This window comes from Sesamum indicum, linkage group LG4 (genome assembly GCF_026168435.1).
Source record: "Sesamum indicum cultivar Baizhima isolate 11 linkage group LG4, ASM2616843v1, whole genome shotgun sequence".
Taxonomy (NCBI): domain Eukaryota; kingdom Viridiplantae; phylum Streptophyta; class Magnoliopsida; order Lamiales; family Pedaliaceae; genus Sesamum; species Sesamum indicum.
Genome location: NC_142660.1, coordinates 14,398,852 through 14,426,423, shown reverse-complemented (window position 1 = coordinate 14,426,423; position 27,572 = coordinate 14,398,852). Strand labels below are relative to the sequence as shown.

The following is a 27,572-nucleotide window of genomic DNA, read 5'->3' as shown; positions in this document are numbered from 1 at the left end:
ATACCTACAACCGACCTAGTACCAAGCGGGCCTGGGCTAACCCAACTCATTTTTTATTAGTTCAATCCGGTCCTGGACCGAACTAGCCCAGCTCGGCCTACTGCGCACCTTGACCTCTAATGATATGTTATTTTCATTTTTCACAGCTTAAAATAAGTTTGAATCACTGGGTGTTTAAGGGTAAGCTTATTTAAAACATCTTATAACCTTATATATCTTATAAAATATTTTAAGAACTTAAAGATGTTAAATCTTATTTAAAAGAAAAGCTTTTAAAGTATTTGGACAAGTAATATGTCAGGACTTATAAAACGTTAGTGTTTTACATAATAAACTTTTCATATTGTAATAATAATAAAAAAAATCATCAAATTATCATAATTATAAATAGTATAAATAGAAATAATTTTGCTTTGGAATAAAACATCGACTATATGAAAGGTACATAAAAGTTAGTACTAATAAATTATGTGTGTACTTTTGTCTATTGAATACTAAAATTAAAGGGCTTATAAGATGTTTTAAAAAGAATGAGATGATGTTAACTTTTTTTTACAAAAAACAACCTTATAAAATCTAAATCATCGTATCTCAAGATCTAATTATAAGCTCTTCCAAAAAAAACTGTCAAATAATTTTTCACGACTTTATAATTAAGTTCTAAAACGATGTTTTGACAAGCTTTTAATTTCAATCAAACACCCTCTTAATCACCCCAAAAAAGTTGGGGAAAAGCTGAATCTTGGATGAGCCAAACTCAATAAAACCTAATTGTACTGATCTCATCCATATACATTCACAACCCACTAAAAGATATATACATATATATATATATATACCTCTATTTGGTAATCTTCCAACTATCCTCCCCTTCATATATATTGCCCATCTTTATCAACACATCATGTGAACCTCAAAACAAAAAATCAAGATCAAACCCTCACCCCTTGAAACTTCCCATAAATGCTAAACCTCAAAATTTTCAAGATATTATTGCCTCATGGGACCATTTCGTTCTCAAAATTGTGGTCTTAAAATTAATATTTCTTTTAACTTAGGCGGTGTGGTGCAAATCATGTGTGGAGATGCACATTGTGGGCAGAATCTCCTCTTTCCGACAAGTGCACCCGACCCCAAGACCGTTAGTGTCACGGGTCCTCTTGTCAACATAATTGTCCCAATAAATACCCCCACCACTAACCTAATATATATCTCTCCTTCACTATATATATAGTGCTGCCTCAATCAATTGCTTGACACCCAAAGTCATAAAGACATCGCCAACTTTTACTATTCTTCAACTATATATCAAAGTTTAAGTACACATATGATCAAAATAATGTGTCCCAAGATTTCCCTATTCACTCTCATTCTACTTCTCTTGATTTCCATCAACTCTTGGGGGCTTAAGACAGGAGGCGCCGGAAGAAAGGTCTTAGACGTGTCGGAAATGTCGTCTGCACCTAGTGGCACGTCCGAGACCCCTACCGGAGGTAGTGGCTCAGCCCATGGCTCGAATTGGGACTATAGTTGGGGCTGGGGTGCTAGCCCGACTTCCGGGTGGGGTTACGGGTCGGGCTCAGGTAAGTCGCCTGATGGGTTCGGGAGAGGGTCGGGTTTTGGATTTGGATCTGGGTCCGGATCTGGGTCTGGATTTGGGTATGGCTATGGAAGTGGTGGTGCTCATGGAGGTGGTCATGGAAGTGGTAGCGGGGGTGGGGGCAACGGAGGTGGCTCTGTTGGTGGCGACGATGATCACACGCCGTCAACTTCCGGTGGCAAAAACAAGCATGGCTAGCATGGAAAAAGATATATAGGGTTTCTATGGTTTGTTATTTATCGTATGGCATACCGATGTGAACTAGAATGTGTATGTTTGTGTGTGTAATGTTTTCATATACAGGACCTCTCTTACGTACGAGGCGCGTGCTTCTAGTTTGTAGTCCTTAAGGTTGAGAGATATGTATGCAAACTTTGTCTTACTCCATGTACTGTGATGCTGCCTACTATGTTTGCTATCTTATGTCTCATGTAAAATACTATCGCCAGATTGTTAGTTAAAGTCGTTGGTTTTCACTTGACCTGAATGAGGTGATGAGAAGGACTACAACAATTTTGTCGGGAACGAATTTGGTCAGATTTGGTATACAATTCAAGAAAAATGATACATCATATTACAAGTGTCTCATATTTGTTATGGGATCGATTTGGTTCGATCATTTAGATCACACTTTTCCCAATTTTGTCTCAATATACAATAAGGTTATGTAACACGTAAAAGATCTTTAGTTACATGTTAAATGCTGCACACTAATATCACACTCACGCGTGTATTGTATGCAACTTCATTTTCAATTCGAACAGAAACACATGTCAATTACTATCATTACATTAATATATGATACAAAAGTGTGATAGAAGATCCCACACCAATTTTAACAGTGGGATAAGCATTGGATGCCTAGTTTGTCTTCTAGAATTCTTAATTATACTGCATTATCCACATGAAATTGCCCAAAGATGTTCTAGATTTATATTTGTTAATCTCATTTTTAAATATTTCGGATGATTGAAAGGATTTTGATTGACCTAATATAATTGTGAAGTATATAATTAATGAAATGATAAAATGCTCCCGAGTTCTCGATCTTTTAAGGCAATGTCTTTTACTTATGTAATGAAAATATTGTAGAAAAAGTTATAAGTTAGGCAGCAATAAAAATTAAACGTGTAGAAAATAAAAATTAAATATAAAAAAAATAATTTAATATTTATAAATTTATTAATATGTTGCCAAAATTGGCAGAAACTGTTCACAATTTTTTTAATTTAAATAATTTAAAAAAAATATATTGAAAAATATTTTTTTCAATTTATGTTTAATAATAAGTCGATAAATACTCGTTTTAAACCTTTCATCTTCCAAGACTTGGGATCCGACAGCCTCAAACTTTAATCGAGCATCAAATGATCCACGTACGTGGGCTCACGTGCACCCTTTTTTCCAACACTTGACCTCAATATTGCAAGTTGCAACTGAGGCCTCAACTCTTTCTATTCATGGGCTGGGCATTGGGCTTCTCTGATGCCAACCTCAGCCCATGAATATGTTGCAAATACAAATTGTAAATTCAACTACAGGGCAAAATAACAACGAGTTCTTCTAAAATTTATTATAATTATAATTTTTTATTATTTAAAAATCATAAATATTTTTTTAATATTTGATAAATTTAAGTAATTATTGAATGGAGATATAAAATTATCAATTTTACCCGTACTATATTTTTTTTTTGTTTTTAAACAGAAAATTAATAAATTATAGAAAGATCGAACGAGGTGGATGAAAAAATTTAAAACAAAAATAAAAAATTATCTATTTTAGTCCATAAAATAATTTTAATTTTTTTAAAAAATATATAAAATTATAATTTATAGTCACTAGAACACTTAGTAAATTCACTATGAAAAATGAATGAAAATATAACAAAAGCTAATGGATTAGACTAATTGTTAGATGATCGTTAAAATCAAGGGGATATTGATAATTTTTTTAAATAATAAAAAAATATTTGTAATTATGCCAAACCTCAAAAAAACTGATTGTAATTTACCCATAAAGTACATTTAGTTCTTAATCTATACTATTTGTAGTTCAATATCTCAACTATCTTAATTACAAAAAAAAATGAATTGATTACAATATCATCAGTGATAGTCATTTTTTTCCTCAGATAATAATTTCTTTTGATTAATTACTTCTATCAATAATTTCTTATTCGTACGCACTTAAAATCAATTCGTTTTATCAGTTCTGATGAACTGTTCGTTTTATTTTTCTTTTTATTTTTTTTAATGAAACGTCAGCATTAAAATCTTACAAGCGCTAGGTATAACTCGAAGTAATTCAAACCAGCTGTAGGTTTGTGATAGTCAGGCTTCCAATAGTTGATTGAATTCCAAAAAGAACCAAAAACCCTAAAACATTTAACTACTAAATTTGTTAATCGACAGACGATATACGATCGAAGGCATGAACTTAAACTCCACGTTACAGAAATTATCTTTTAATATTTGAAAAATATTAAAAATAATTTTAAAGAAAATATACAAGTTCAATTTATACATCAAATGCAAATGAATCATATCATGCATCTCTAAGTCCATTCCATGTACTTAGTACAGCTACAAACAAGCCCCCATACCTTACCAACGTGAGAAGCACCAAGATGGTTTCTCTTCAGTCTTCACCAACAAATGCACACTATATTACAAGAATCTGAGACACGTGGCTAGTCCCTATTGGACCAAATCGATAAATCCAAGGTTTGTTTTCCCATGTTGACGACATTTGGACCATGTAGTGCAATTAATACTGGTAATTCCTCCAATGTTTGATGGTCCACTTATTATAGGGGTGTACGTGACAGGAGGACCACTCATTGCCAATTAATATCTTACTTCAGCTATTTTCTACATTTATAGTATTTTTTTTTTAAAATTAATGTTTTTGTAGGGAGATTGGTATTGAACTGCAGGTGCTTCTAAAGATGCCTCACATGGATGCTCACATGGGTTGGGGGAGTTAACATTTATATGTAATGTGACTTGGGATTCATATTCTCTTGGTAATTGATGGGAAAATTTTGGCAAAAATTATATAATTACAGGTGGTTAGTATATTTGGTTCCCTAAGTTACTTAATTTATATATTTAATCTTTTTTTTTAATAAATTTAGTTTGAAACATCTCGTATTTGATCATTTTTTTTGTTAATTCAGTAGTGTGTTAACAATTTCGATTCTCTTTATAAAGGAGTAGATCGTGTTTTTGGTCATGTAATTATAAGTTGTTGGGACTTAAGTTGTCAACGCAGGACTAAACTTGCCAAGAAAGAACTAAATGTGAGATGTTCGAGACTAAATTCGTTGAGAAAATTACTAAATGTGTAAATAAAGTAAGTTACAAGACTAAAATACTAATGACATATAGTTAAAGGACAAAAAATGGAATTTTTTCATTTTTTTTAATTTATCCAAATCAGGTCTAATCGAATCATATCAATCATATGATAAATATATTACACTTGTTATAAAATTTGGTCTAAATCTGGCTACATCGATTGTCGTTAGAATTTTCTATAATTGATGTGGTGTGTATTTGTTATGTTCCAAACAAAAAATCTTTTACAAAGTGTTATTCACTTTGTTGAGGTATCAGGAGTCAATTAAAAAAAACTGATTAAGGAAAATAAAGTTTTGAATTTATACGTTGTTTGAGTCCCTTATTTATTTGTTCAATGTAAAAATGATGGTATGCACTCACTTTTATAAGCCTTCTAAGCGAGGAACTTAGAAAGAGATGCATCCTGAAAAACAGACGTCTTTGAATTTATATGTAATTACTCAAAAATAAAAACTTGTTTTAATGTGATTTGATAATATAGATTTAGTAAATTCTTGTTCGGATCAGATTTGGTCGAACCAACCAATCACACTTGTTATGTGATTGATCACTTTCCCTAAATTGTACACCAATCACATGGCAAGTGTATTGCACTTGACATATGATTGGTTCAGGTTCGCCTTAGTCAGGTTTGCGCCAGAATTTTCCTATAATTTTATCATAGTACAATAGCTTCATTCCCATAGATGACATCAAATGATGTGGCATGTACTTGTCCATCTCAATAGAATATTTGTGATATGATAATACGCACTTACTATCAAATACATAGTCCTGTACTTGCAAATGACGTAGTGTTTACTTGTTCAGCTCATCCGAACGCTTTTGCTCAAAGTATTGTCCGCTGTCAATAAAACTTAACATATTTCTCCTAAAAATGGAGCCTATTTGGGAGAAAGGGAATTACGCATATATATTATAGAAAAATCTTGTATTTATCCAATCTAGGATAATAGTAAACATTCACCATTCGTAACTAAGAGCAGTCCAAATACTTCGTATTATACGAATAAATTAGTCGTATACAACATCTTCACTGTAATAAAAATGAAGGGCTTTCTAGGTTAGCAAAATCACTTGCCAAAATATGAAGGGATCAATAAATGAGGCAAAGTTTCTTGTGGGATGAGTTAAATGGCCATCATTCTTGCAACCATTTTCACATTATTACATCCTTATTTTCAAGCACAAGTTACCATTATAAGGTCCAAAGTAAGCAAGAAATCCATCCGGTGCTTAACCAGACTAATCCCACCATATAACTAACTATGTAAGGTCATTAAACTAAACCAACACCAAAATTTTCTCATGGACCCTATCATCATCACTAGACACTAGCCAAGAAAGTTGGTTTTTTCATGTAAATTTGAATTTTTTTTTAATTTAGTTTAATCAGATCGAATCAATTACATAATAAGTGTAGTACATTTGTAATATAATTATTTATTTTTCCTAAAGTATACACTATGTCATATGACAGCTGTACTGCACAAGTCATGTTACTGATTCGAATCTGGTCAAATCTGATATGAATTAGAATTTTCCTGCAAAAATTTAGGTATGAAGACTTTGGTATACTATAAGGGTAATTTGGTCTTTCATGCGTGGAATTACAGATCTAGCCTTTAATTAAGTAGCAACACAAATCTCTCCTCTAAATGAGCTAAACCCTTTTGACCTCTTTGCTTATTTCAGAAGACAAGTCAATCCCAAACTTTATCCCTATTTTCATCAGAGTGTGTCAAAATTAACACCCCCTAAACTTATAGGGGTAGTAGCAAAGCTATTCAAAATTTTATCCTAATTAAATAGGTGCTTTATTTTATATTTTATTTAATTTAATATATAAATTAAATACAACAGATCTCCTCGTATAAATACTAATAAGTAGATCTCCTCGTATAAATACTAATAAGTAGATCTCCTCGTATAAATACTAATAAGTAGAAAACTCTCTTAAACAGAGAAAAGAAAAAGACAATACGACCCCAAAGATGACGATTGAGATAGTGAAAAAATCTTTATTAAAAGTTCATGAGGTTAGTATTTTTACAAGAAGGTAAAATAATACATGTGACTATTTATTTAATATATGCACCTTAAGCGTACAAAATTTGTGCTATTTATAATATATATATATATATATTATAAATAGTAAAATAAATTACATCAATATCCCTAACCTTTACAAAATTATAAGTATATCTGTTGAGATTGTAATTGTAATTATAAGTACATTTTGCAAAAGTTTATACACAAACCCCCATTAAGATACACTACGCTAACAATCTTTCAAGGGGTAGGCTAATAATTTTGCAAAAGACAGAAAGTATTTGTGTATTTTGATCTAACTTCAAGAGGTGTCAGTATAATTTATCCTTTAAAGTATTTTATACATACAACATTTAATAGTAATTTACAGCAAAGTATATGTAGAGCAGTAGAAAGGAAAACTTCTTACTCAAACCAAGTTTTTCTAACATGTACATTAATTAAATGACACTTATTATATAATTGATTCAAATATAATCGAAGCCAATTTGAATTAGAATTTTGGAGCAGAAAGTTATGTGGACTCCAAAGAGGAATTAAACCAGCTCATTCCCAACCCTGTTTCCGCGTTAAATCCATGTTATTCCTGTATAAATAGCAGCACACGGACTCTTTCCACTTTACATTTAACACAAATCCACACTGCAATAACTTGAATTTTACTATACACACTGCAGGTGACAGCATTGGAAACTCATCATCCGCAAGAACATCCGTCCATCCACCCAGGCCACTTTCTGAAACTAGTCATCAATGGCGGAGTTGGAGAGCCCTGCGGTGATGCTGAAGGTCATAAAATTCCTGTCTTCTCTCCTCCAACGAGTCGCGGAAGCAAACGACGTTTTCCGATGCTTTGATGCTCAGAAAATCTCAATCTTCCATGGCTTGACCAGGCCTACAATCTCCATACAGTGCTATCTTGAGAGGATCTTCAAGTACGCCAATTGCAGCCCGTCGTGCTTCATCGTGGCCTACGTTTATCTTGACCGGTTTTCGCAGCGACAGCCGTTGCTGCCGATCAATTCCTTCAATGTTCATCGCCTTCTCATTGCCAGTGTTTTGGTTTCTGCCAAGTTCATGGATGATATGTGAGTTTTCGATCCCTTGATGCTTATTAGCCCTTCTACTTTCATGGGAATGAGTCTTTTGCTGATTTTTGTGGTTTTTGATGGGGTCATTTAAGATGAAAAATGCATATGCCACTGATCAACATGGATCCGCGAATTTTTCCAGTAACAGGACAAAATTGTCAAACTAGAATCGTACAGGACTAAAATTGTCATTTTGCCGAGCTTCTCCTGATCTTATTTCACATTTTGCAATGGTAACTGATTGATGATCAAGTGAAAAGTGAAAAAGAATAAAAATAAATAGGAAAACCTAAGTTGAGTAAAATAAGACTGATCCATGCTAGGCTGGGGGTGTCAGAATGAAAACAAACCATGTGAATTCTTCCATGTTCTTACAGACAACCTACCAAACATTAGGCATTCCTATTGCAACAGGCACAGTCGAAATTGTTAGAACCTGTTTTTTCTGGAGTGAAATTCTGATCGAGTTTGATTGGATCCAAACTAATTATATGACATGTACAATACAACGTGCTTGGTGTATAATTTAGGGAAAGTGACCTATCACATGGGCTCTATGATTGAATTGGGTCGGCCAAATCTGGTTTGGATAAGAATTTATCCTGATCTTGATTACCAAGAAGAAATCAAAAATAAAATGTTTTAAATGATTGCTGTGATCCGTTTTCAGATTTTACAACAATGCTTACTATGCCAAAGTGGGAGGAATCAGCACGGCAGAAATGAACCTGCTTGAAGTGGACTTCTTGTTCGGTTTAGGCTTCGAACTGAACGTGTCGACTGCTACATTTCACCGCTACAACTCTTATCTCCAGAGGGAAATGCTCCTGGAATTCCCTCCTCTTGCTGCAGCCCCATCTCCGCTAGGCCTTGGCAGGACGGAAAAGCTCCGTTTCTGCGTAAACAATGAAGGGTCTACCCACCAGCAGCAGCAACTTGCAGTTTAGGCTAATTCGGGCACGTTTGGTCCATGACCCCGTGCTAAGATAAAAACGAGACCCTGATTTTGTACCGAGGGACCAGAGAGGGAACAAGATCGAGTGCGACGAATTTGGTTGCAATGACATCAACATAAATTTCCCTTCGTTGATTTTTCCCTCATGATTTGTTGCATTTTTTTGGCGATTTTGGATCTGGATATTTCATGCTATATTGGTTTTATGTTCCAACTGTTCATACATCAAGATTTTTTTTTTTTTTTAAAAAAAAAAGATGATTATTTATATTTATTCGCGGCTAGATTTAAATAAAGAAATATAATTGTGTTTCAATTATCAAAGATGTATCAAAATTTCTTGCATTAAAACAAAAAAACTACTACAATTTATGTAAATATTTTCAATATTTTCTTTTTATTAATCATATAGGTTTGGACTTTGGAGACTGAACTTTACTGCTGGGAGCAAACCTGAAGAAAGTTTTTTGGTAGAACAGAGGCTAGAATAAGCATAATATTTGACCCATTGGTTTTGGATTTAAGTCTTGAGCCGAATACGTCTCGATCGGGCCCTTAATTGATCATTGACAATTGATAAATAAATAAATTGCAATAAGAGTATATTATTCGGGTTCGTTTATTTGGTTGGGGGATTTCGAGTTCTCAAATTTTTTTATGGTCTATGAAGCCTTTTCATATCAAAATTCTCTAGAATTTGGGTCTTACCAATTTATTTTCTGAGAGACGCCTGCCTATTTTCCTAGGCCTCTTGGGCCCTTTCCCAAACTGAGCCGTTGAGGATTTTGTTTTTGTTTTTTTGGACTATATAGACTTTTTTGGACCACCTCATTTTTATGCACATAATGTTTAAATTGAATATTATTCACTTTCACTATTATTCAAAATTTTAAAATAAAAACACAACCAAACAAAATTTCAAAAAAAATACAATTATTCAAATAACGAGATACGAATAGAGTCAACAATACATGAATTACTATGCTTGTTCGGAACTCAAAATTCTAGAGTACTCATCCGCAACAACCACCACCTTTCGTACAAGGAAGTAGAATCCGTTCCCATATAAATCGGAATCCAAATAAGGCCGATTACAGAATTTAAAGTGAAGTCCAAAACGAAAATCTAGTTGTAGCAGGAAAGTTCCCTGTCCGGTTAGAATTTGAACAGGAACAGGAGTCTAAATTCAGGGAAAGGGAGTTGCATAAATAAGCTTGTTTTTCATACTTTTCTTTTACAACTTTGTTCAGAGATCTCTCTGCACCAAAACCCTTCAAACAAGCAAACAAACAGTCAATAATTAGGGTCTATAATGTCTTCAACCTATCATAATGGTAAGCGTTTTTCTTCTTACACCTTTGTTTTTTAAGGTTGATGCAAAAGTTGTCTGTAAGAAAGTGATAACTGCATGATTCCTTCTTCTTGGTGATAGAAAATTATGAGAAATATTTGTAGTTAGCATGAGTTTTTTCTTCTTTTATCTTCGTTTCTTTCTTTTTTTTCCTCCGTTGGTGCAATGTGGTGTGATCTTGTTTTCGAGTTTATTTTTCCGTTTATTTGTATATGTATCTTGGTAATAATAACTTGAGAATTAGAACATGCAGTTGAAAATTTAATAATATAAAATTTTATTGAATTTATAAATTTTTTATATACCAATCAACTTGATTTACTTGTCATTTAAGATTTTTACATATTATACATAGTATATATATTTTTATAAAAAATTAAATTAGTTATGCTTCACTAATATATGGAATTGATAAAGTTTTTTTGAAACTTGAATTAAAAACTCATTAATGCAATTTCAAATATATAAAAAGAATTATTTCAAAGTTAAAATATGGATTTTATTGTTTATTTTGTAATTGATTAATAACGATCAATTATTTGAACAAAGTTCAGATCATTATTTATATTGTAACGATGTTCTTTTTGCTCATGTAGAAAAATGGAATAGTTTTTAATTTACGTATATCGATTACTAGTTTATAAAATATTTTTCATAAATTAATTCAGTATTAAAGTTATGATGATATTATTATGGAAAAATATGTAATTGCTTCATTCATTCTAATATAGGTAAAGACCTAATGGGTAATAGTCAAATTTGATTCAATTATTTTGGGTATAACATGCGTAAGACCCAATAAATATTGTATGAGTAGGGTTGGATACGGTATATAAATAATAACTACGGGAAACTATTGGATTGGGGACTGAGTAGGGTAATGCCCTCCCATTAATAGGCCTAATGCAGGGTGGAGGGATAGGGAAAAAGAAAGAAATTAGTGAAAATAAAGGAAAAGAGAAGAGAAGGAAAGAGTTTAAAAGGAAAAATAGTAAGATTATATTGGATTTATGGAAATTATAATTATGAATTTCAAATCCCAATAATAAATTATTTGAATTTATTTGAATAATTTTAAAATTTTTCGACTCTAATTTTGAACTATACTTTATTGAATATTGATGTATTTTAATTTTTTTAATTTGTAGTCATTTGAAATTATTTTTTTAAATTGTTCCTTTAATTCAAATTTATTGATCCAAATATACCTAAAAGAGAACGATAATTTAAAGATAACTTAAACTTTAGTTGCTTTTTAATTAGTTATGTGAATATTACAACTAATAGTTTTTTAAAAAAATTATTAAAGCTGTCATTTTTAATAACATAATGAAACTATCAGTATATTTGAATTAGCGGAAGTACATTGTCGTGGAACTGAAAAGAGTAAAGCGTGCTTTGGTGTAAACTTATTTTCGCTGAAGATATATCGTTTCAAGGGAAAATCGTCGTCTCATTGCACAAGGTATGTCATTGAACTGTACCACTTTTTATCAATAATTCTAAAAAAAATTGTTTTTTATTTTTTCTAGCACTATTTATATAAATTTAATATTTACAAAATTTACTTACATTATGCTTCTGTATTTTGGGAGATATTCTTATATGATATATTGTCTATCTTAATTGGAAGTTCACTAATTTGCTTTTAAGATAGTGTCGGGATCAGTGTAGTCAATGGCGCGCCTGGGAGTCATTCATGTGTTGCCCAGGTGCGCGCGAGGTGCACTTTTGTGAAAAAGAGCTTGGGCGGCTTGGGCCCATCAAATAAAAAAAATATCCTAATAATGAAGGGAATTTCAACAGAAATAAATTATCAGTAATCTATTCATTCCTGCCTCTTCTTTTTTCGGTTCTTCCTATGCGGTTTCCTCTTTTATTCGCCAGTGTGTCTTTCTTCTTTTTTAATAAATTATTTAGAATTTATTTGAATCTTTAGGAATTTTGCAATCCTTCAATGGTTCAACATTGGTCTTTTTAATTATATGAAGTTTTGTTATGTTGAATTTGTTTTATATATTTTATTTAACTTCTCATACATTAATCTATAACATAATATTAATTATATAAATATATAGATTACTTTTTATATTTGCGCCATCCTTTGAAAAGGCGCGCGCCGCGCCATGGCTCTAAGAGCCCTTGGCGCCATTGTGTGCCGTGCATCATTGACTACTATGTCGGGGACTGAGAAATTTGAAAGGCATATTTATAGTAATCATTATGGAAAGTCGTTTTATGTTTGCATACAATAAATAATTTTTAATATTTTACAATATATTTTAAATAAAAAATTATATATAAATGAATAAATTATATTTCAAGGAAAAAATAAAAAATAGATAAAAAATAAATAATTATTGTGTTATATTAGTTATGTGGGTATAATTATCATACTTCAAAATTAGTATGATAGTATTACTAATCGTCTTTCATGAATGTAGAGGGTATTTTTTTTTAATAATAGTATAGATTAAGTCTCTGACTTAAGATGTTAGTGCACGCCCAACTTTTTAGGGCCTAAAAAGTGGTCGATATGTTCTTGTCTCTACGGATGGTATCATATGGTGTGACGTGCACTTGCTCATTTTTTATCGGATAATATCTTATATAAGGACTTTCAATTGAATTGATATAATTAAGAGGGTGCTTAGTTAAACTTTTTAAAAATATGATATTTTAAAGGTTTATAAGATCTCCGCTCTTATTTTCGAAATATGTCCCTAGAGCATTTGAATAAAACGAGAGAGACATATACATAGTGTTTGGATTTGTGTTTTGAATGTTTTGTTTTGTATTTTGGAAATAGAGAGAGAAAAATAAAGATAAGTAAGTGTATGTGGAAAATAGATGGTATGTTTGAGTTTGTGCTTTGAGGTAATTTAAAATATTTTAATATAAGTGGTGTAGTTTTGATGTTGGAATTTGAGAGACAAATATCACTGTTTATTGTCAAATTATATCTCTTTTATATATATTTTTATATTAAATATGTATATCTATATAATATATTATATATTTAATATTGTATTTTTGGGAGACAAATTACTGTTTATTGTCAAATCATATCTTTTTTATATTATATATATAAGTGTATATATATATTATTATATAAAAAGTTGAAAAATAAAAAAAATACACAGATAAGTTGTAAAAATACAAAAACAAACATTGGGTATATTTTATCTTGTTTTGAAAAATACGAAAATATAAATCTAAACATAGTGATATATTTTTGTCGTAAAAAAAAAGTACAAATAATATGAAGAGTAGAATTTGAATATAAGAATTTTTTATAGGCTAAAATAGAAAGATATGCTATTCTATCGCTTTCTTTAATCGGACAAATTAATAAGGTTATTTTTATTTTATGAATTATTAATTATGTAGAGCTTATAAAATATTATAAACTCTGTAACATTTTATTCTTTAGAAAATAAACTCTTTATGTTCGATTAAAATAGATAATATTTTGTGTATCTTATCAGTGTAAAAATTAAGAATTGTCTTCACATAAGAAAGGGTGTTAACAATAATCTCTGCTTTGGTAAGAACAAGTTTTAGGTTAAATATTACTAGAATTTGATAGGGTTGGAAAATAAAAGTTAAAACTAAAAAAAAAAAAATTAGAGTTGGAGCGTTTGTAAGTCGGCTTAGGAAAATACTGAGATAGAAGGTAGGTCAGCTAGTCAGTGCACTTGGGCGAAATGCATCTTGGTGCACAATAGCAGTTACCTTGCTAGCTCAATTTTCCAACTCACTTGTTCTGCTAGCAGCCGATATGAGTTTGATAATGTCTGTGGATAGCTCAACCTAACCGTATCTGACCGGATCCTCAATGGCGTCTTTGAGGTGCCAGGTAGTGAATTTCTGTGCAACTTTAGTCTGACTTCATTTCCCAACACTGACATGAAATGGGAATTTTGAGCTTGAGTGAGAACTTCGAAAAAAGACATTGGGGGAAGAAGAAAAATAACTTAATTTTTATAATTTTACTGATAGTTACCATACTTGATACAAAACTGTTTATAATTTTTTACTTAAATCAAATTTAATTTATATTATATTATTTAGGAGAGCACCTTTTGGTATTTTATATTTGATACAGAAAAATATTTGTATATATATTATTTTTAATTTCTTTAACTAAAGTTAAAAGATAATTTTAAAAATAAAAATTAATTTTTATTTAGTTTTTATTAACTATGCACACTCAAATCACTAGTTGAAAATTTCTAAAGCAAAAATTGAAAAACAAAAATATTATTTTTTTCTTGATTTTAGTAATACGTTGATAAGTGTTTATTTTTAATATTTGTAAACAACCCATAAATTCCATACTGAAAACAAAAACTTTACTAAAAGAAATTGAGAACACTTATATGTTATTAAAACAATTATACACATTTATAGTATACCACTCATTATTATTAATATTATTATCAATATCTCATTTTTGTAATTTTTTGAATATTTAATTTAATTTACTTATTATTTATCTAACTTTCCATACTCCTAATATATTTTGATAGTCATTTATTTATTTATTCTGATACATATTTTTTTCTATTTAATATCATATTATTATTTCTTGAAATATTTTATTTTAGAAATAGTATTAAAGAATTATGTTATTCTTAGCCTAATGCAAAGCTAAACTACCTCTATCAGTATACGACTCTTTAATATTATTATTATCAATATGTCATTTATGTATTTTTGTTTAATTTAATTTACTTATTTATTTATCTAATTTTCCATACTCCTATCATATTTTGATAGATATTTTTATTTATTTTTTATTTTGATGTATATTTTTCTTTTTAATATTATATCGTTATTCTTTATAAATATAGCATCAATATATTATTTTATAAATATTTTATTTTAAAAATAATATTAAAAAATTATGAAATTATACGTAGAGTAGAGTGTACCAAATTATTATAATGTAAGAAAAATATTTTTCTATTCTATCCTCGCCCAAAATTATATTTCCGCCAAAACCCTACCCTACCCCCCCCCCCCCCCCACCCCCCAAATCCCCATTCCCACTATTAGAGTGAATTCGATGAGACCCAACACAAATGCTGAAGTCCCGGTTTCAGCGCTAGTGGGATTTTGAAAGTTCAAGAAATCAACCGCCATTTCGAGAAATCCCCTGTGCTAACAGTTCTTGCTTCTACTCTTTACAATCCCTAAATTTTCTTTTCGTGAAGGATATCACTGTGGCAACCATCTTTCTCAGTTAACTTCGTTCTTGGGTAACTCCGTTCTTTCTCCTTAGTGGGTTCTGCATTTTCTTTCTTCTTTTCTTGCTTCTTTGTTCCATAAGCGATGTTGAGTAGTTTGATTTGCTTGTAATGTAGAATGTGGAAGATCTATCTTGTTGAAATGTCGTGGGTACTTGTTTAAATCGTGAAAGAATTAGCGTAATGAAGATAATTTGTACTGTGTGTGGTGATGGGTTCTGTATTTGTGGTCTCTCTGGGTAAGGAGAATCTTGAAATCAGAATGAGGGAGAGGTGAAAAGATTATTGATTTTTGTGCTGAACAGTATGAGTGGTTTTTGTTGTTTGTGTGTTTAAGGGAAGGTTTATTATCTGTGTTGGATAGTTCAAGTATTTTAGGGTCATTGCAGATATGAATTTGGGTATTGATGACATAGGAATAGTAAGATTTAGGGCTTTCAATTATAAGTCATTCCTAGTATCAGTCAACATTTGGGTATTGCTGTTTATTTAGTTCGTATATTTGTTGATGAAGTTCTTGGTGTGAACTGTGAGATTACTAACTGTGCTAGTGTATGTATTTTTGTTTTTTGTTTTTCTTATATGAAATTTGCTAATTTTATTGTGTTCTTGGATGGTATAGGGAGGTCCTATCTTACTGCTTATATTAGCTATGAGCTTATTGGCCGATTCAAGCCCTCCTCCAAGGATGCCCGGGAAACGATTCTTCGGAAATGTTGGCTTTAACAGTCATAATTTCCCGTCTAGTTTCAAGCGTCCCAAGTTGGATGCTGTTCGGGGGTTGCCAGTAAGCTGTGGTGCCTCTGCTAGTGTTGCGGGGGAATCTGATACAATGCAGCTTGAGCCGAATTCTAGGAGAAATTCTACAGTAGATTCTCATGCCATTCCATGTGGTAATTCTCCGTTCAACATTAAGCGCCCAAAGGTAGATGGGGTGAGGGATTTTCCGGAGCGCTGTGGCCCTTTCTTACATCGGACAAATGGAGGTGAAAGTGACAGGTCTCATGATGAGGAGAGCTCCCTGTGTTCAGATGTGGCAAAATATGGGCCACCTATACCAGCAGTGCCATTGAGAAGTGTACCAACCAGTAGTGTGCAATGTGACCCTGAAGACTCGCTTGCATCTCCTTGTAAAGCTGGTGATGCAGGAAAAATGGCTGATGGTAGGGAGAATAAGGTTGATTCCCGAGAAGAGATGTGGAAGCGCGATTTAGAAGAACTGGTGGCACTTATTGCTGAGGCTAAAGACTATATTAATTTGATTAATGTTAAGTATTCTGCAACTAAAGAGGTTTCGGAAGAGTTTCTTGCAAGCTCCAAAGGATTTAATCAAATTTCCTTGTTTGAGTCTGGTACATATGAATATACTTCCAGCGAGGAACCCGAGCAGTCGATGGCTACAGTGAGACGGGAAGAAACAGGGAGAGAAAAAAATTTGACGCAATCTGTTCCTCCAGAGGCTTTAGATGCTGAAAAAATGCTGAAAGTTGAGGATATGATCTCGAAGATGGCTCAAGGAGAAAATGCTTATGAGAGTATGTCTTCTGACAATGAGGATGAAGTTTGCATTTTATCACCAGCAGAGTGGAGTATGTCACAATCATGTTTTAGGCGCAAGTATAGGGATGTCCAGGCTTCCATAGGAAAATTAAAAGGAAAGGATAAAATATGCGGCTCCGACAAGTTTACTGGTGACTGCAGCAACATGGTTGAATATCAAGGAGTTGGAAATGCTGATTTGGTAGATTCGTTTGCTCTTGGTGAAAAAACTGATAAACAAAGTGAAGCGGTATTTGAGTTTGAACACATTTATGATGATGAGCATAGAGGGACAGGGATTTGGAGGGAGTTAATTAATCTGAATATTGGGAGGCATGATCAACCCGAGGGATTGAAGGTGAGGGAGGCTCTAAAGCTGTTTGAAGAACAATATACAGAACTCTTGGAAGGACGCAAAGCAGATCCAAAAGGAGAAGGAAAAGGTACAAAACATGTTCATCTGGAAGTAGCAGAGCGTCTCAAGGCAGAGGGAGTCTGGAATGTTGCTGAGAAATCTTTTGGCCATATACCAGGTATTGAAATTGGTGACCAGTTCCGATTCAGGGCAGAACTTGCGGTGAGTGGCCTCCATTTTCAGTTAATTTCTGGTATAGATTATGTGACGCTTGGTGGGAAGAAATTTGCTACGAGCATTGTGAATTCAGGCCGATATGAGAATGAAGCTAAAGCACTTGATGTGTTGATATACTCAGGTCAAGGTGGGAATCCAAAGATTACTGACAAAGCTGGTGATCAAAAACTTGAAAAGGGTAATCTTGCTTTGATGAATTCCAAAGAAATTGGTTATCCAATTAGAGTTATCTATAAAAGGAAGTGTCAGATGGCATCTAATATGTTAGGTATGATTAATGAGGGCAATTATGTATACGTATATGATGGACTGTACACTGTGAATAACTTGTGGCAAGAAAGAGATCAAAATGGTAATCTGGTGTTCAAATTCGAATTACATAGGATGCCAGGCCAACCAAGACCTCATCAAAAGAAAGCCTCAAGAAAATCAAAGATGCCCATGGAAGTCTGCCTGGTAAATGATATCTCACAAGGAAAAGAGAAGGTGCCAATACATGCAATTAATGGAGTAGATGAAGAGAGGCCGTTATCTTTCACTTACATCACCGACATTGTTTATCCATCTTGGTATCAGCCCATTGAGCCGATTGGTTGTAATTGCATAGACGGCTGCTCTGACTCTAACCCATGTTCTTGTGTTTTAAAGAATGAAGGGGAGATTCCATTCAATGAGAAGGGATGCATTATTAGAGCAAGGCCCATCATTCATGAGTGTGGTCCATCATGCAAATGCCCGCCTTCTTGTATGAATAGAGTCAGCCAGCACGGTCCTAGATATCAATTGGAGATTTTTAAGACCGTATCAAGAGGTTGGGGAGTAAGATCGCGGAACTACATTTCATCCGGAAGTTTCATATGTGAATATGTCGGTGAGTTATTGCGGGATAAGGAAGCCGAACAAAGAATTGGTAATGATGAATATCTTTTTGATGTTAGTGATGGCCGAGATGAAGGTGAATCTGAAGTTCTTCTTGATTTTCGTACGAGCGATGATGGATTTGCCATTGATGCTGCGAGGCTTGGAAATGTTGGGAGATTTATTAACCACAGCTGTTCCCCCAACCTTTATGCGCAAGAAGTTCTATATGATCATCAAGATAAGCGTCTGCCACACATAATGTTCTTTGCTAACAAGAACATTCCTCCCCTTCAAGAACTTACATATGATTACAACTATAAGGTAGGCCGAGTTTGTGATGGCAACGGCAATATCAAGACGAAGGATTGCTATTGTGGTTCTAGAAAATGCACTGGGAGGATGTACTAGCAATCTTTTTCAGGCTTCTTGGTTCTTCAAAAGAGAATGCAGCTGACATCGAAATTTTTGAAGTCCGTGAATATGTCCTAGTCTGGGATCATTGCTGCCGCTGTTATAGAGAGCAATGGGATGATTCAAAATCAGAAATGCTTCTCTGTTGCTCTATGTTGTGTTGTTGAATATATGTAGTTGAAGCCAAATACTGCAGGGCACCGAAATTTGTCGCAGGCAACTGAGGCAAGAATTTAGTATTATACTCTTCTTTCTTTCAGTTTTGAAGCGTATATGTCATCTTTATTACTTTCTGAATCTGTACGCGCCTGTTACAAAAGTATGAGTATGAGAATAGCAGCTATAAAGAGTATGAAATCTATCAAAATTTAATAAAAGCATAATAAACTGATCCAAACAGTCTCCAAAAAATGATTCTTGGTTGCTGTAATTGAGTTGAGCCATATATATGACATGAAGAAATAAAAATAAGACAACCGTCGATGTTGAAGTATATGTATCCAAGAACTCGCAAATAGTTAATAATTAGAAGTGATAATAGAACACAATATGCTTGATAATTGTTTACGGCGAAAGTTTATGTTTTTTTTATTTAGACTTTATGTAATTCTTTTCTTGATTTTTTTGTAATTTGTTTTAGTTTATGTAATTTTTAAAAAAAAATTCTGAAAATTTTGGGCAATTTTTTAATTTTTATATTTTCTGTATTTTTTTTTAATAAAAATCAGAAAATTTTCAAAAATTTCTGAATTTTTTTCCTTAATTTTAAATAAGTTTGAGAAACTTTCCAAAAAATTCTGTAATTTTAAAAAAGTTTGAGAAAAATTTCAAAATTTCTGAAATTTTGTTAAAATTCTATAGTTTTAAAAAGAATTCAAAAATTTTGAAAAATTCCTGAAATTTTTTGGTAATCCGTACTTTATATGCAATCATTTGCTACCTTTCATTTATCGGAGTGGATTACTATAAATATTTATAAATTAACCCAACAGTCTCTGAAAAATATTTCTCGGTTGCCGTAATTGAGTTGCCAGTAATTTATCAATTGTTTGGCTTTTTGTAATTGCTATTACACTAACTACTCCTATTTTTTCACAATAGAAATCGAACAAATGTCAATATATTCATTAAATTGAACTAAATATATGACATGAAGAAATAAAAATAAGACAATCGTTGTTATTAAAGTATATAGATCAAAGAATCAAAAAAAAAAAATAAAAAAATCAAGAATTCGCAAATAGTTAATAGAGAAAAGTGAGGGATGCTTCAAAAGTGGGGAATATTAGGAACTTTACATTTTGTTAACCATAGATGCTCCTGGATTTTAATGTTCAAGAACTGTTTATGATCACCAAGACAAGAGAATGCCACATAATTAATATTTTTTGCAATCAAGAATATCCCTCTTCCACAGGAACTTATGTATGATTATAACGATAAGGTATGCCTAATTTGTGATGAGAATAAAAAATATCAAAACAATGGGGGAGTTTATTTAAAAAATGTAGTAAAAGAAATTAAAAAAGTAGTGTGCTTTGGAAAAATTTAGAGAATTAAGTGGTACCGCGATGCCACAATTTTTATTTAAAAAACAAAAAATTTCACAAACCACCGCGGTGACATTGTTTCTAAAAAAATTAGTTATAATTAATTATTTATTATAAATAGTATTATTAATTAATTATTTATTATAAATAGTATTATTAATTAATAAATAGAATTTAATAATATTATAACTATTTTAAAACATATGTATTTTAATTGAACAAACAAATACTTGATGAAATTGAGCAAAATTGGTCTTGTTGGAATCGTCTGGACGACGGGATTCGAACGACTATGGTCTTAATCTGTGATTCGTCCTGATGGTGGAGAAACGACAGCAAACAATTTCAGCGCGAATTTTCGGTGGAAAATCTTCAAATTTTCATATCTCAACAAATATTTAATAAAATTGAACTAGGTTGGTCTCGTTAGAACCATTAGGTCGAGGCGAGTCTAGTGGTGGTGGTCCGTGATCGTAGGTCGCTCCGGTGGCGGCGAATCGACGGCCGAAAGGTGCGGTGGTCGTGCTAAAAATTCATTATTTACGATTGATAAAACTTGAAATTGTTTGTGGGGAAATGTTCGTCTCATCAAAGGGAGTCGAACGGTATATTTGATGGTTGACAACTCGCCATGATGGTGTCGAAATTTTAACGAGAAGTTGACAGCAATTCGTCGTGCAATAAAATAATTTTTTAAAAAAAAAAAATTAAAAAGTTGTCATCGAATTTTTTTTTTTATATAAAAATTGTGGCACCGCGGTGAGTAATCGCGGTGCCACTTAATTTTCTAAATCTTTCCAAAGAACCTTACTTTTCTAACTTTTTTTTTTTTCTACATTTTTTAAATAAATTCCTCAAAACAATGGACCGCTATAGCAGTTCTCATAAATGCATCGGTATGAAACACTATCAATAACAATAACGTAAAATTACGCCCTACTTTCAAAAGGTAATAATGAAAAATTACATCGATAATCACTAGAACAGTGTATCAAATGTCATGGGAGCTCAATGTAATTTACCATAACAATAATGTTACAAATAACAAAGTGAATACACTAGTCACATAAAAATTTACAGAAAGAAACTTGAGAGCTTTTCATGGATTCAAAGCTGTTCATGCATCTATACGAGTATATGTATGAATTTAAACAAGAAGATGATCTAACAATATAAACGAAAGAAGAATAGTGTATCCAGATCTGAACAAGACGATTGAAAGGGCAAAGTCTTGTACTAAACACAAAGGAAATACTTCATTCTTGCATCAAGAAATTTGAGGCCTCGCATCCGAGAAATCCACACAAACTTTGTTGGCTTCAACTCCATAGAGTTGCCCACAGAGAATCATACGCAATCTCGAAGCATGTCACAAAACCAAGAAACTCAGGCCCGAAAAGGATTGATAGTACATCCTGATCTTGCCGATGCATTTACAGGCACCACGAAAGCGATCCCTCGTCCTGATATTTCCATTCACATCGCAAATTCGGCTATATGGATCTTATAGCTATAATAATACGTAAGTTCTTGTAGAGATAAGAGATATTCTTGGTTGCAGAAAACATAATGTGTGGCGATTTCTTGTCATCATTATGATAAACAATTTCGTGGGCATACAGATTAGGTGAGCAGTGATGCTTAACGTATCTCCCAACATACCCTAAGTTTGGAGCATTCGTAACAAAGATTCATACTTATCGACTGTTCTTGAGGAGATCTATGGCTGCTACACTGCTACTTCCTCATGAGAGATTTTTCAGGATTTTGAGAAGAGTAAAGAAAAGAAGTGTGTTAGTGGGATTGTGAGGAAAACATACGTCCAGGGGTTATTTATAGACTCCCATCCGTCCACTAACAGTTATGGGGTCTGATTGAATTCCTAGCTTAGGCAATTTCTTTGCGAGTTAATTGGAGATATATATAAGTGAGAGAGAGTGAAAAATTCTATTAATTGAAGTGATTTCTTGGCATGGTTGAGGCCTTACTATCAGAAGACTGAGAACTCAAATTTTACGAGTGTGGGCGCATTTTCTTTTTTTTTTTAAAAAAAGGATGCGAAGAATCCAATGAAATTAAATAAAAAGAATAGAACTTCAGTTATGTCGAATAAAAATAAAAAAAAAAAAATAGTGCAAGACTGTTCAACTAGGAATTTTGATATTTATATAAATTAAAATTTTATTTAGTTGAATTATTACGTAATTAGTTTTAAATATTCACTAATTGTGTTTCTTTAAAAAGTTTATGCAATCATTTTATGAATTAATTTACCTGTCATTTATTGGAGTGGATCATTATAAATATAAAAAATTGTACTTTCAACCTTTTTATTTGCAAACATGTGAAGATACAGTAAAATGTCTAGAAATACATTAAACGTTAACAATATATCAATGTCTAAATGAAAACCATGAACATATATCCTTCTGCTAAGAACTGAAAGAAAAAAGATACAATCTTTTATGAACATTTGATTAATATTATATATTTAAAAAAATTATGTAACTTACTCATGAATAAACAAAAAAAATTTAAAGAATAATTACAAAAGCATGCATTAATTTTAATTAATTTTTTTATTAACCTTTTGCATAAGGATCAGAATAATTTTTTGATTTATCTTAACAAATAGAGAATAAGTTAAAAGTTAATATATTACAATCTCATAGCAATCCATCATCACATATACATTAAAATGTCAAGGCAAGATTTCAAGAAACAAGTGCTTAAGATTTTGAATGAGAGAAGCACAAACTCAAACTATTGACATACTACAAACATCATGGAACTGGGAACCAATACAATTATTAGGATTCTCAGCCGTAGCACCGAATGGGATCGTTGCAGCCCTTCTCAGTTGATTGCCTGAAACCGAATCGACCGCCCTTGGCAAGATACTGCTGGTGATACTCTTCAGCTCTGTAAAATTTCTTGGCGGGCAGTATCTCGGTAACAATCTTCCTGTTCAAAACTTTTTGTTGCCTTTCTTTGGATTCGAGGGCCGCTTTCTCTTGTTCAGGTGTGTAGAAGTAAATCCCAGATCTGTACTGAGTTCCTACGTCATTCCCCTGCATCAATGTATCGGAAGCTTAGTTTTGACCACTGGGACTAAAACAATCGCAACAATAAGAAATTACAGAAGTTGCAATTGCAGGTTTTCAATAATAATAGCTACAACGAGATTATGCACATCTGTGTTTGCATGTAGAAGTCATCAGCTACAGGGAGCAATTTCAGTCGAAATGATTTTACAAAGACGGGCATAATACCATCACACAGGGTAACTAACAGCTGAGCACCTAACATGTCCGTAGCCATGATTAGGGGCATAACCAACTTGCTGATTGAAGATAGCTGCTGGAAAACTGTCCAAGCAGTTAAGAACAGTGGTAAGTGGCTGCTCTGTTCTACCAGTTCGGAAAGGAACCAGAGAAGTGTCCAGCCTTAATCAACCTAAAGACGCTCTTGCACAAAAGGAGATTTTACGCAAAGAACATGCTTGTACTTGGAAATATTTGTACATTGAGAACAACATAACAGGAAAACTTGAGCTCAACACCAACTCAAACTTCCCCGTTGAATCTAATCGGTAAACAGCCCTGATGAATGTCTCAGAACTGTGTTAACATGTGGGTTTGCATGAGTGTGTATACATCTTTTTCAATCTACATACTTCATAGATCAATTTCAGAAGGGAAAATGATCCAAGCTTATCAGTTTCAACAACTCTAATTTAAAGGTAAGAATCATTCCATACTTCGTCCAAACACAGTTGCCGTAACTCTTGATAGACTCTGATTTTAGCAGTTCCACCTAGCACTCATCAAACCATTTCTTAACTAGTTTCCAACTCTAATTGTAGACATCATATTTTGAAAATAACCTTAGTATTTCTCCAACACTTCTGCCAAATTCAACTAACATAATCCACCGAAGAAGTAGATTAATACGAAATACGCTTCCAGTCAGTTGATTGAGTTGCACGACACGACTAAGTCATTAAATCCATCAAATGTTAAATTACTAAAAGCATCATCCACCTTCAAGAGAACTATGACCCATGTATGAACACAACTGAAAAGAGCAAATCCTATAAAGTGGCAATCAAAACCCATCAAGTTGAAATCAGAACTAATTATGAATAAACGTGTAGCCGATTTCACCTAGCTCAATCTCCAGTAATCAACTAAGATCAAATGATATCCACTCCATGAAAGAAAAATTCAAACATAACCTTCAATTTGGTAGTAAATCACGAAGAGGAATCAGAATTCAGGATCACATGAAAGTATAAACATGAAAGGCATCAAATACACTCATCCAAACAGAATTAACCCTGTTCCTATCACTCAATATCAACAGAAAACAATTATCAAACGCTATTTTCTGAAATTGAAAAGAAAAGAGAAAACCCACCTGGCGATTGAGGGTTGTGGGATCATGTCTCGCCCAGAAAACATCAAGCAGAGTATCGTAGCTACACTCTTTGGGGTCATACTGTACCCGGACCACCTCCGAATGATTGGTGGTACCCGAACAGATATCCTCGTAAGTGGGATTATGCAAATACCCCTGAGTATACCCAACTTCAGTCTTGGTAACCCCGGGCACCCTCTGGAAGGCCAATTCGACACCCCAGAAGCAACCCGCTCCGAATTGGGCGAAGTGCTGACCCGGAGCGGGGATATCGTCATCTGGGCCCTGGGCAATGGAGGAGGTAGAGGAATCCACGGGGGAGTCGCTGGGAGAACGGGCACCGAATCCCAGTTTGTTGAGCCAGCTCATCCTGAGAGTGGAGGGTTTGAGAGTGGGGTTGCAGGGGGAATTGAAGGGCTTGAGGAGGGGTAGTTTGGAGACAGAGAAAGAGGGTTTGAAGAGGGAGAACAGAGGAGGTGTAGCAATGGTGGTAGCGGTAGTTTTGAGGAGCATTTTTAGAGAGAGAGAGAGAGAGAGAGAGAGAGAGAGGTTACGTGTTGGGTAGTTATGTGGGGGAGTGTGTGTGGAAATTAGAGAAAAGAACAATAATTATGAGAAATAAATATTTCTGTTTTATAGTGAATATATATTTGAGACTATTTATTTATCAAGTTATGACTCAATGTGTTGATTTTTATTTGATTTTATGTATTTATTTTACTTTATATAAATTATTATAATTTATTTATTATTATTAATTATATTAATATATATTAATTCGATTGAAATCTCGTTCAATATATCGAAATAATTTATTTATTATTATTATTTAAAATAAATTCTCCTAATATTATTCTGGCATATAAATTTAAATCATTCTACTGTAGTCTATGGAATCGAATTTCATAAATATAAGTATATTTTTATTTCGTTAGAACATATTTATGAATATCATAATTTTATATAATTTAAATTTACATTTAATTTAAATTAGAGGATGTAATTGAATATTGTAAATAAAAATAAATAATTTATTCTCAGATTATTGGGACGCAGTTTTGTGAAAATAGGAAGAAGTAGGCATATGAGGGTAGGTACGTGGACTTACATACACCAATCAACTGCCAAGTTGGCAAGAATTTCGGTAAGATGAAAATATCAGGATGATTGCCACGCGTCAACGTCTCTGTCGCACGATTGTTCTGGGTTATTCCTTTGGTTTCTGTTTGGTTCTATTAGGCTAATCATATTTAAATCCCCTCTCGAAATATTAAATTATACATTTTTTTCAAAAAAAATTTAGATTTATACTTATATTCCCTTCAAACTTCACTGTTCATACGTGACCCTTTTTCATTAGGGTTTGAATAAAAAATATTAGCTTAAATAAAAAAAATCACATCAATTTTTAATTTTGTTTCTCATTTAAAATTCTTATGTATAGTTTTATATTTATAGATGGATAAATATAAAAAATATATATGGAGCAAAGGTAAATTTATTATTATTTTTTTATAAGTACAAAATTACTATATAAAAATGAGCAAAATAAAAAATTTATGCAATTTTTTTTTTACTTACGCTAATATTTTTTATTTAAATTCTAATAAAATAGAGTTAGGTGTAAATAGTAAATATACTGTTTTCTTAAATATAAAAGGCAAAACCTTGCGAAGCAAATTGTAAAAATTGTTGTATCTTGCTAAATTGAATTTGAAATAATTGTTCATCACAAATTCAGAAGGTCAAAAACCTTCTAAATTGGAAAGAATATTTCTTTTTTTTTTTTTTTACAATAAACGGTATTTTATTTTGTTCCATATATTTAAATTTAAAAACTGATTTAATATATTAATAATTCATAATCAACATATATTTAAACAAAATAAAAAGAATATAAAACTATTATAAAAATAATTATATATATATATATATTGATGAGAGTTGAATATATAAACATTTTATTACGAGAATTTAACTTATTAGTCAAATGAGTTCTTGTTGGCAATTAGAAAGAACATTTCTCGTAGCATTCTTTTGCCATATATGGCCAAAGACAAAGGGCACTTTGTGGACAAAAGGCATTCGTACGGGCATTTGCTCTGTATCAAATCTATACTGTACTTAATACTTTGTGCATTGAAAATTTGAATGGTTGTCCTATAATTCATATTTTTTAAAAAACTAAGGCTAGGATCGAAAAGATAGCCGTGTCGTGCCTACTATTGTCTAGAAAATAGGACTATAAACAATCGAGTTGAATACATCTCAATTTATTTAAATTATTATCGAACTTAATTTGAATAATTAAATCGAATCTGAACAAATTTAAATTGAAATCAAATTAAACTTGAGTAATTTAATATTTTTAAAAATATTTTATTATTAATAATTGGATAATCAAATCCCACTCAAACCGAACTTATAAGGATCAATTTAAATCAAATACTGAATAATTTGATATTTTTTGAGTCCTACCTAAAGTCATTGTTTTTAGCATTTGCCTCCCTTACTCATGCCTTGATATTGTTTTT

At 32.3% G+C, this 27,572-nt stretch overlaps 4 protein-coding genes across 4 annotated transcripts; 3 read left to right on the top strand and 1 right to left on the bottom strand.

The window, feature by feature from the left end:
- The first annotated feature begins 1,236 nt into the window (after positions 1–1,236).
- LOC105160668 (uncharacterized) lies at positions 1,237–2,062 on the top strand. The gene has a single exon (XM_011078149.3). It carries the CDS (start codon positions 1,328–1,330, stop codon positions 1,796–1,798), a length of 471 nt encoding a protein of 156 aa, XP_011076451.1. The 5' UTR covers positions 1,237–1,327; the 3' UTR covers positions 1,799–2,062.
- A 5,568-nt stretch (positions 2,063–7,630) lies between these two features.
- Positions 7,631–9,277, top strand: LOC105160667 (cyclin-U4-1). Its single transcript, XM_011078148.3, has 2 exons — positions 7,631–8,105; positions 8,779–9,277. The coding sequence occupies exons 1-2, from the start codon at positions 7,771–7,773 to the stop codon at positions 9,053–9,055; spliced, it is 612 nt and encodes a 203-aa protein (XP_011076450.1). The 5' UTR covers positions 7,631–7,770; the 3' UTR covers positions 9,056–9,277.
- Positions 9,278–11,813: 2,536 nt separating this feature from the next.
- On the top strand, positions 11,814–19,372 carry LOC105160666 (histone-lysine N-methyltransferase, H3 lysine-9 specific SUVH5). The gene is made up of 2 exons (XM_088879907.1): positions 11,814–11,879; positions 16,289–19,372. The coding sequence occupies exon 2, from the start codon at positions 16,319–16,321 to the stop codon at positions 19,064–19,066; it is 2,748 nt and encodes a 915-aa protein (XP_088736033.1). The 5' UTR covers positions 11,814–11,879; positions 16,289–16,318; the 3' UTR covers positions 19,067–19,372.
- A 3,886-nt stretch (positions 19,373–23,258) lies between these two features.
- Positions 23,259–25,626, bottom strand: LOC105160665 (peptide methionine sulfoxide reductase A1-like). The gene is made up of 2 exons (XM_011078144.3): positions 25,039–25,626; positions 23,259–23,690 (listed from the first exon to the last, which is right to left on the bottom strand). Exons 1-2 carry the CDS (start codon positions 25,549–25,551, stop codon positions 23,439–23,441), a joined length of 765 nt encoding a protein of 254 aa, XP_011076446.1. The 5' UTR covers positions 25,552–25,626; the 3' UTR covers positions 23,259–23,438.
- Between the last annotated feature and the right edge of the window lie 1,946 nt (positions 25,627–27,572).

Bases quoted from the DNA above. Each gene is read 5' to 3' on its own strand.
- LOC105160668 (XM_011078149.3), top strand. From the start codon at position 1,328: ATGATCAAAATAATGTGTCCCAAGATTTCCCTATTCACTCTCATTCTA.
- LOC105160667 (XM_011078148.3), top strand. From the start codon at position 7,771: ATGGCGGAGTTGGAGAGCCCTGCGGTGATGCTGAAGGTCATAAAATTC. The intron at 8,106-8,778 runs GTGAGTTTTCGA...ATCCGTTTTCAG, and splicing joins GCCAAGTTCATGGATGATAT to ATTTTACAACAATGCTTACT.
- LOC105160666 (XM_088879907.1), top strand. From the start codon at position 16,319: ATGAGCTTATTGGCCGATTCAAGCCCTCCTCCAAGGATGCCCGGGAAA.
- LOC105160665 (XM_011078144.3), bottom strand. From the start codon at position 25,551: ATGCTCCTCAAAACTACCGCTACCACCATTGCTACACCTCCTCTGTTC. The intron at 23,691-25,038 runs GTGGGTTTTCTC...ACATTGATGCAG, and splicing joins CCACAACCCTCAATCGCCAG to GGGAATGACGTAGGAACTCA.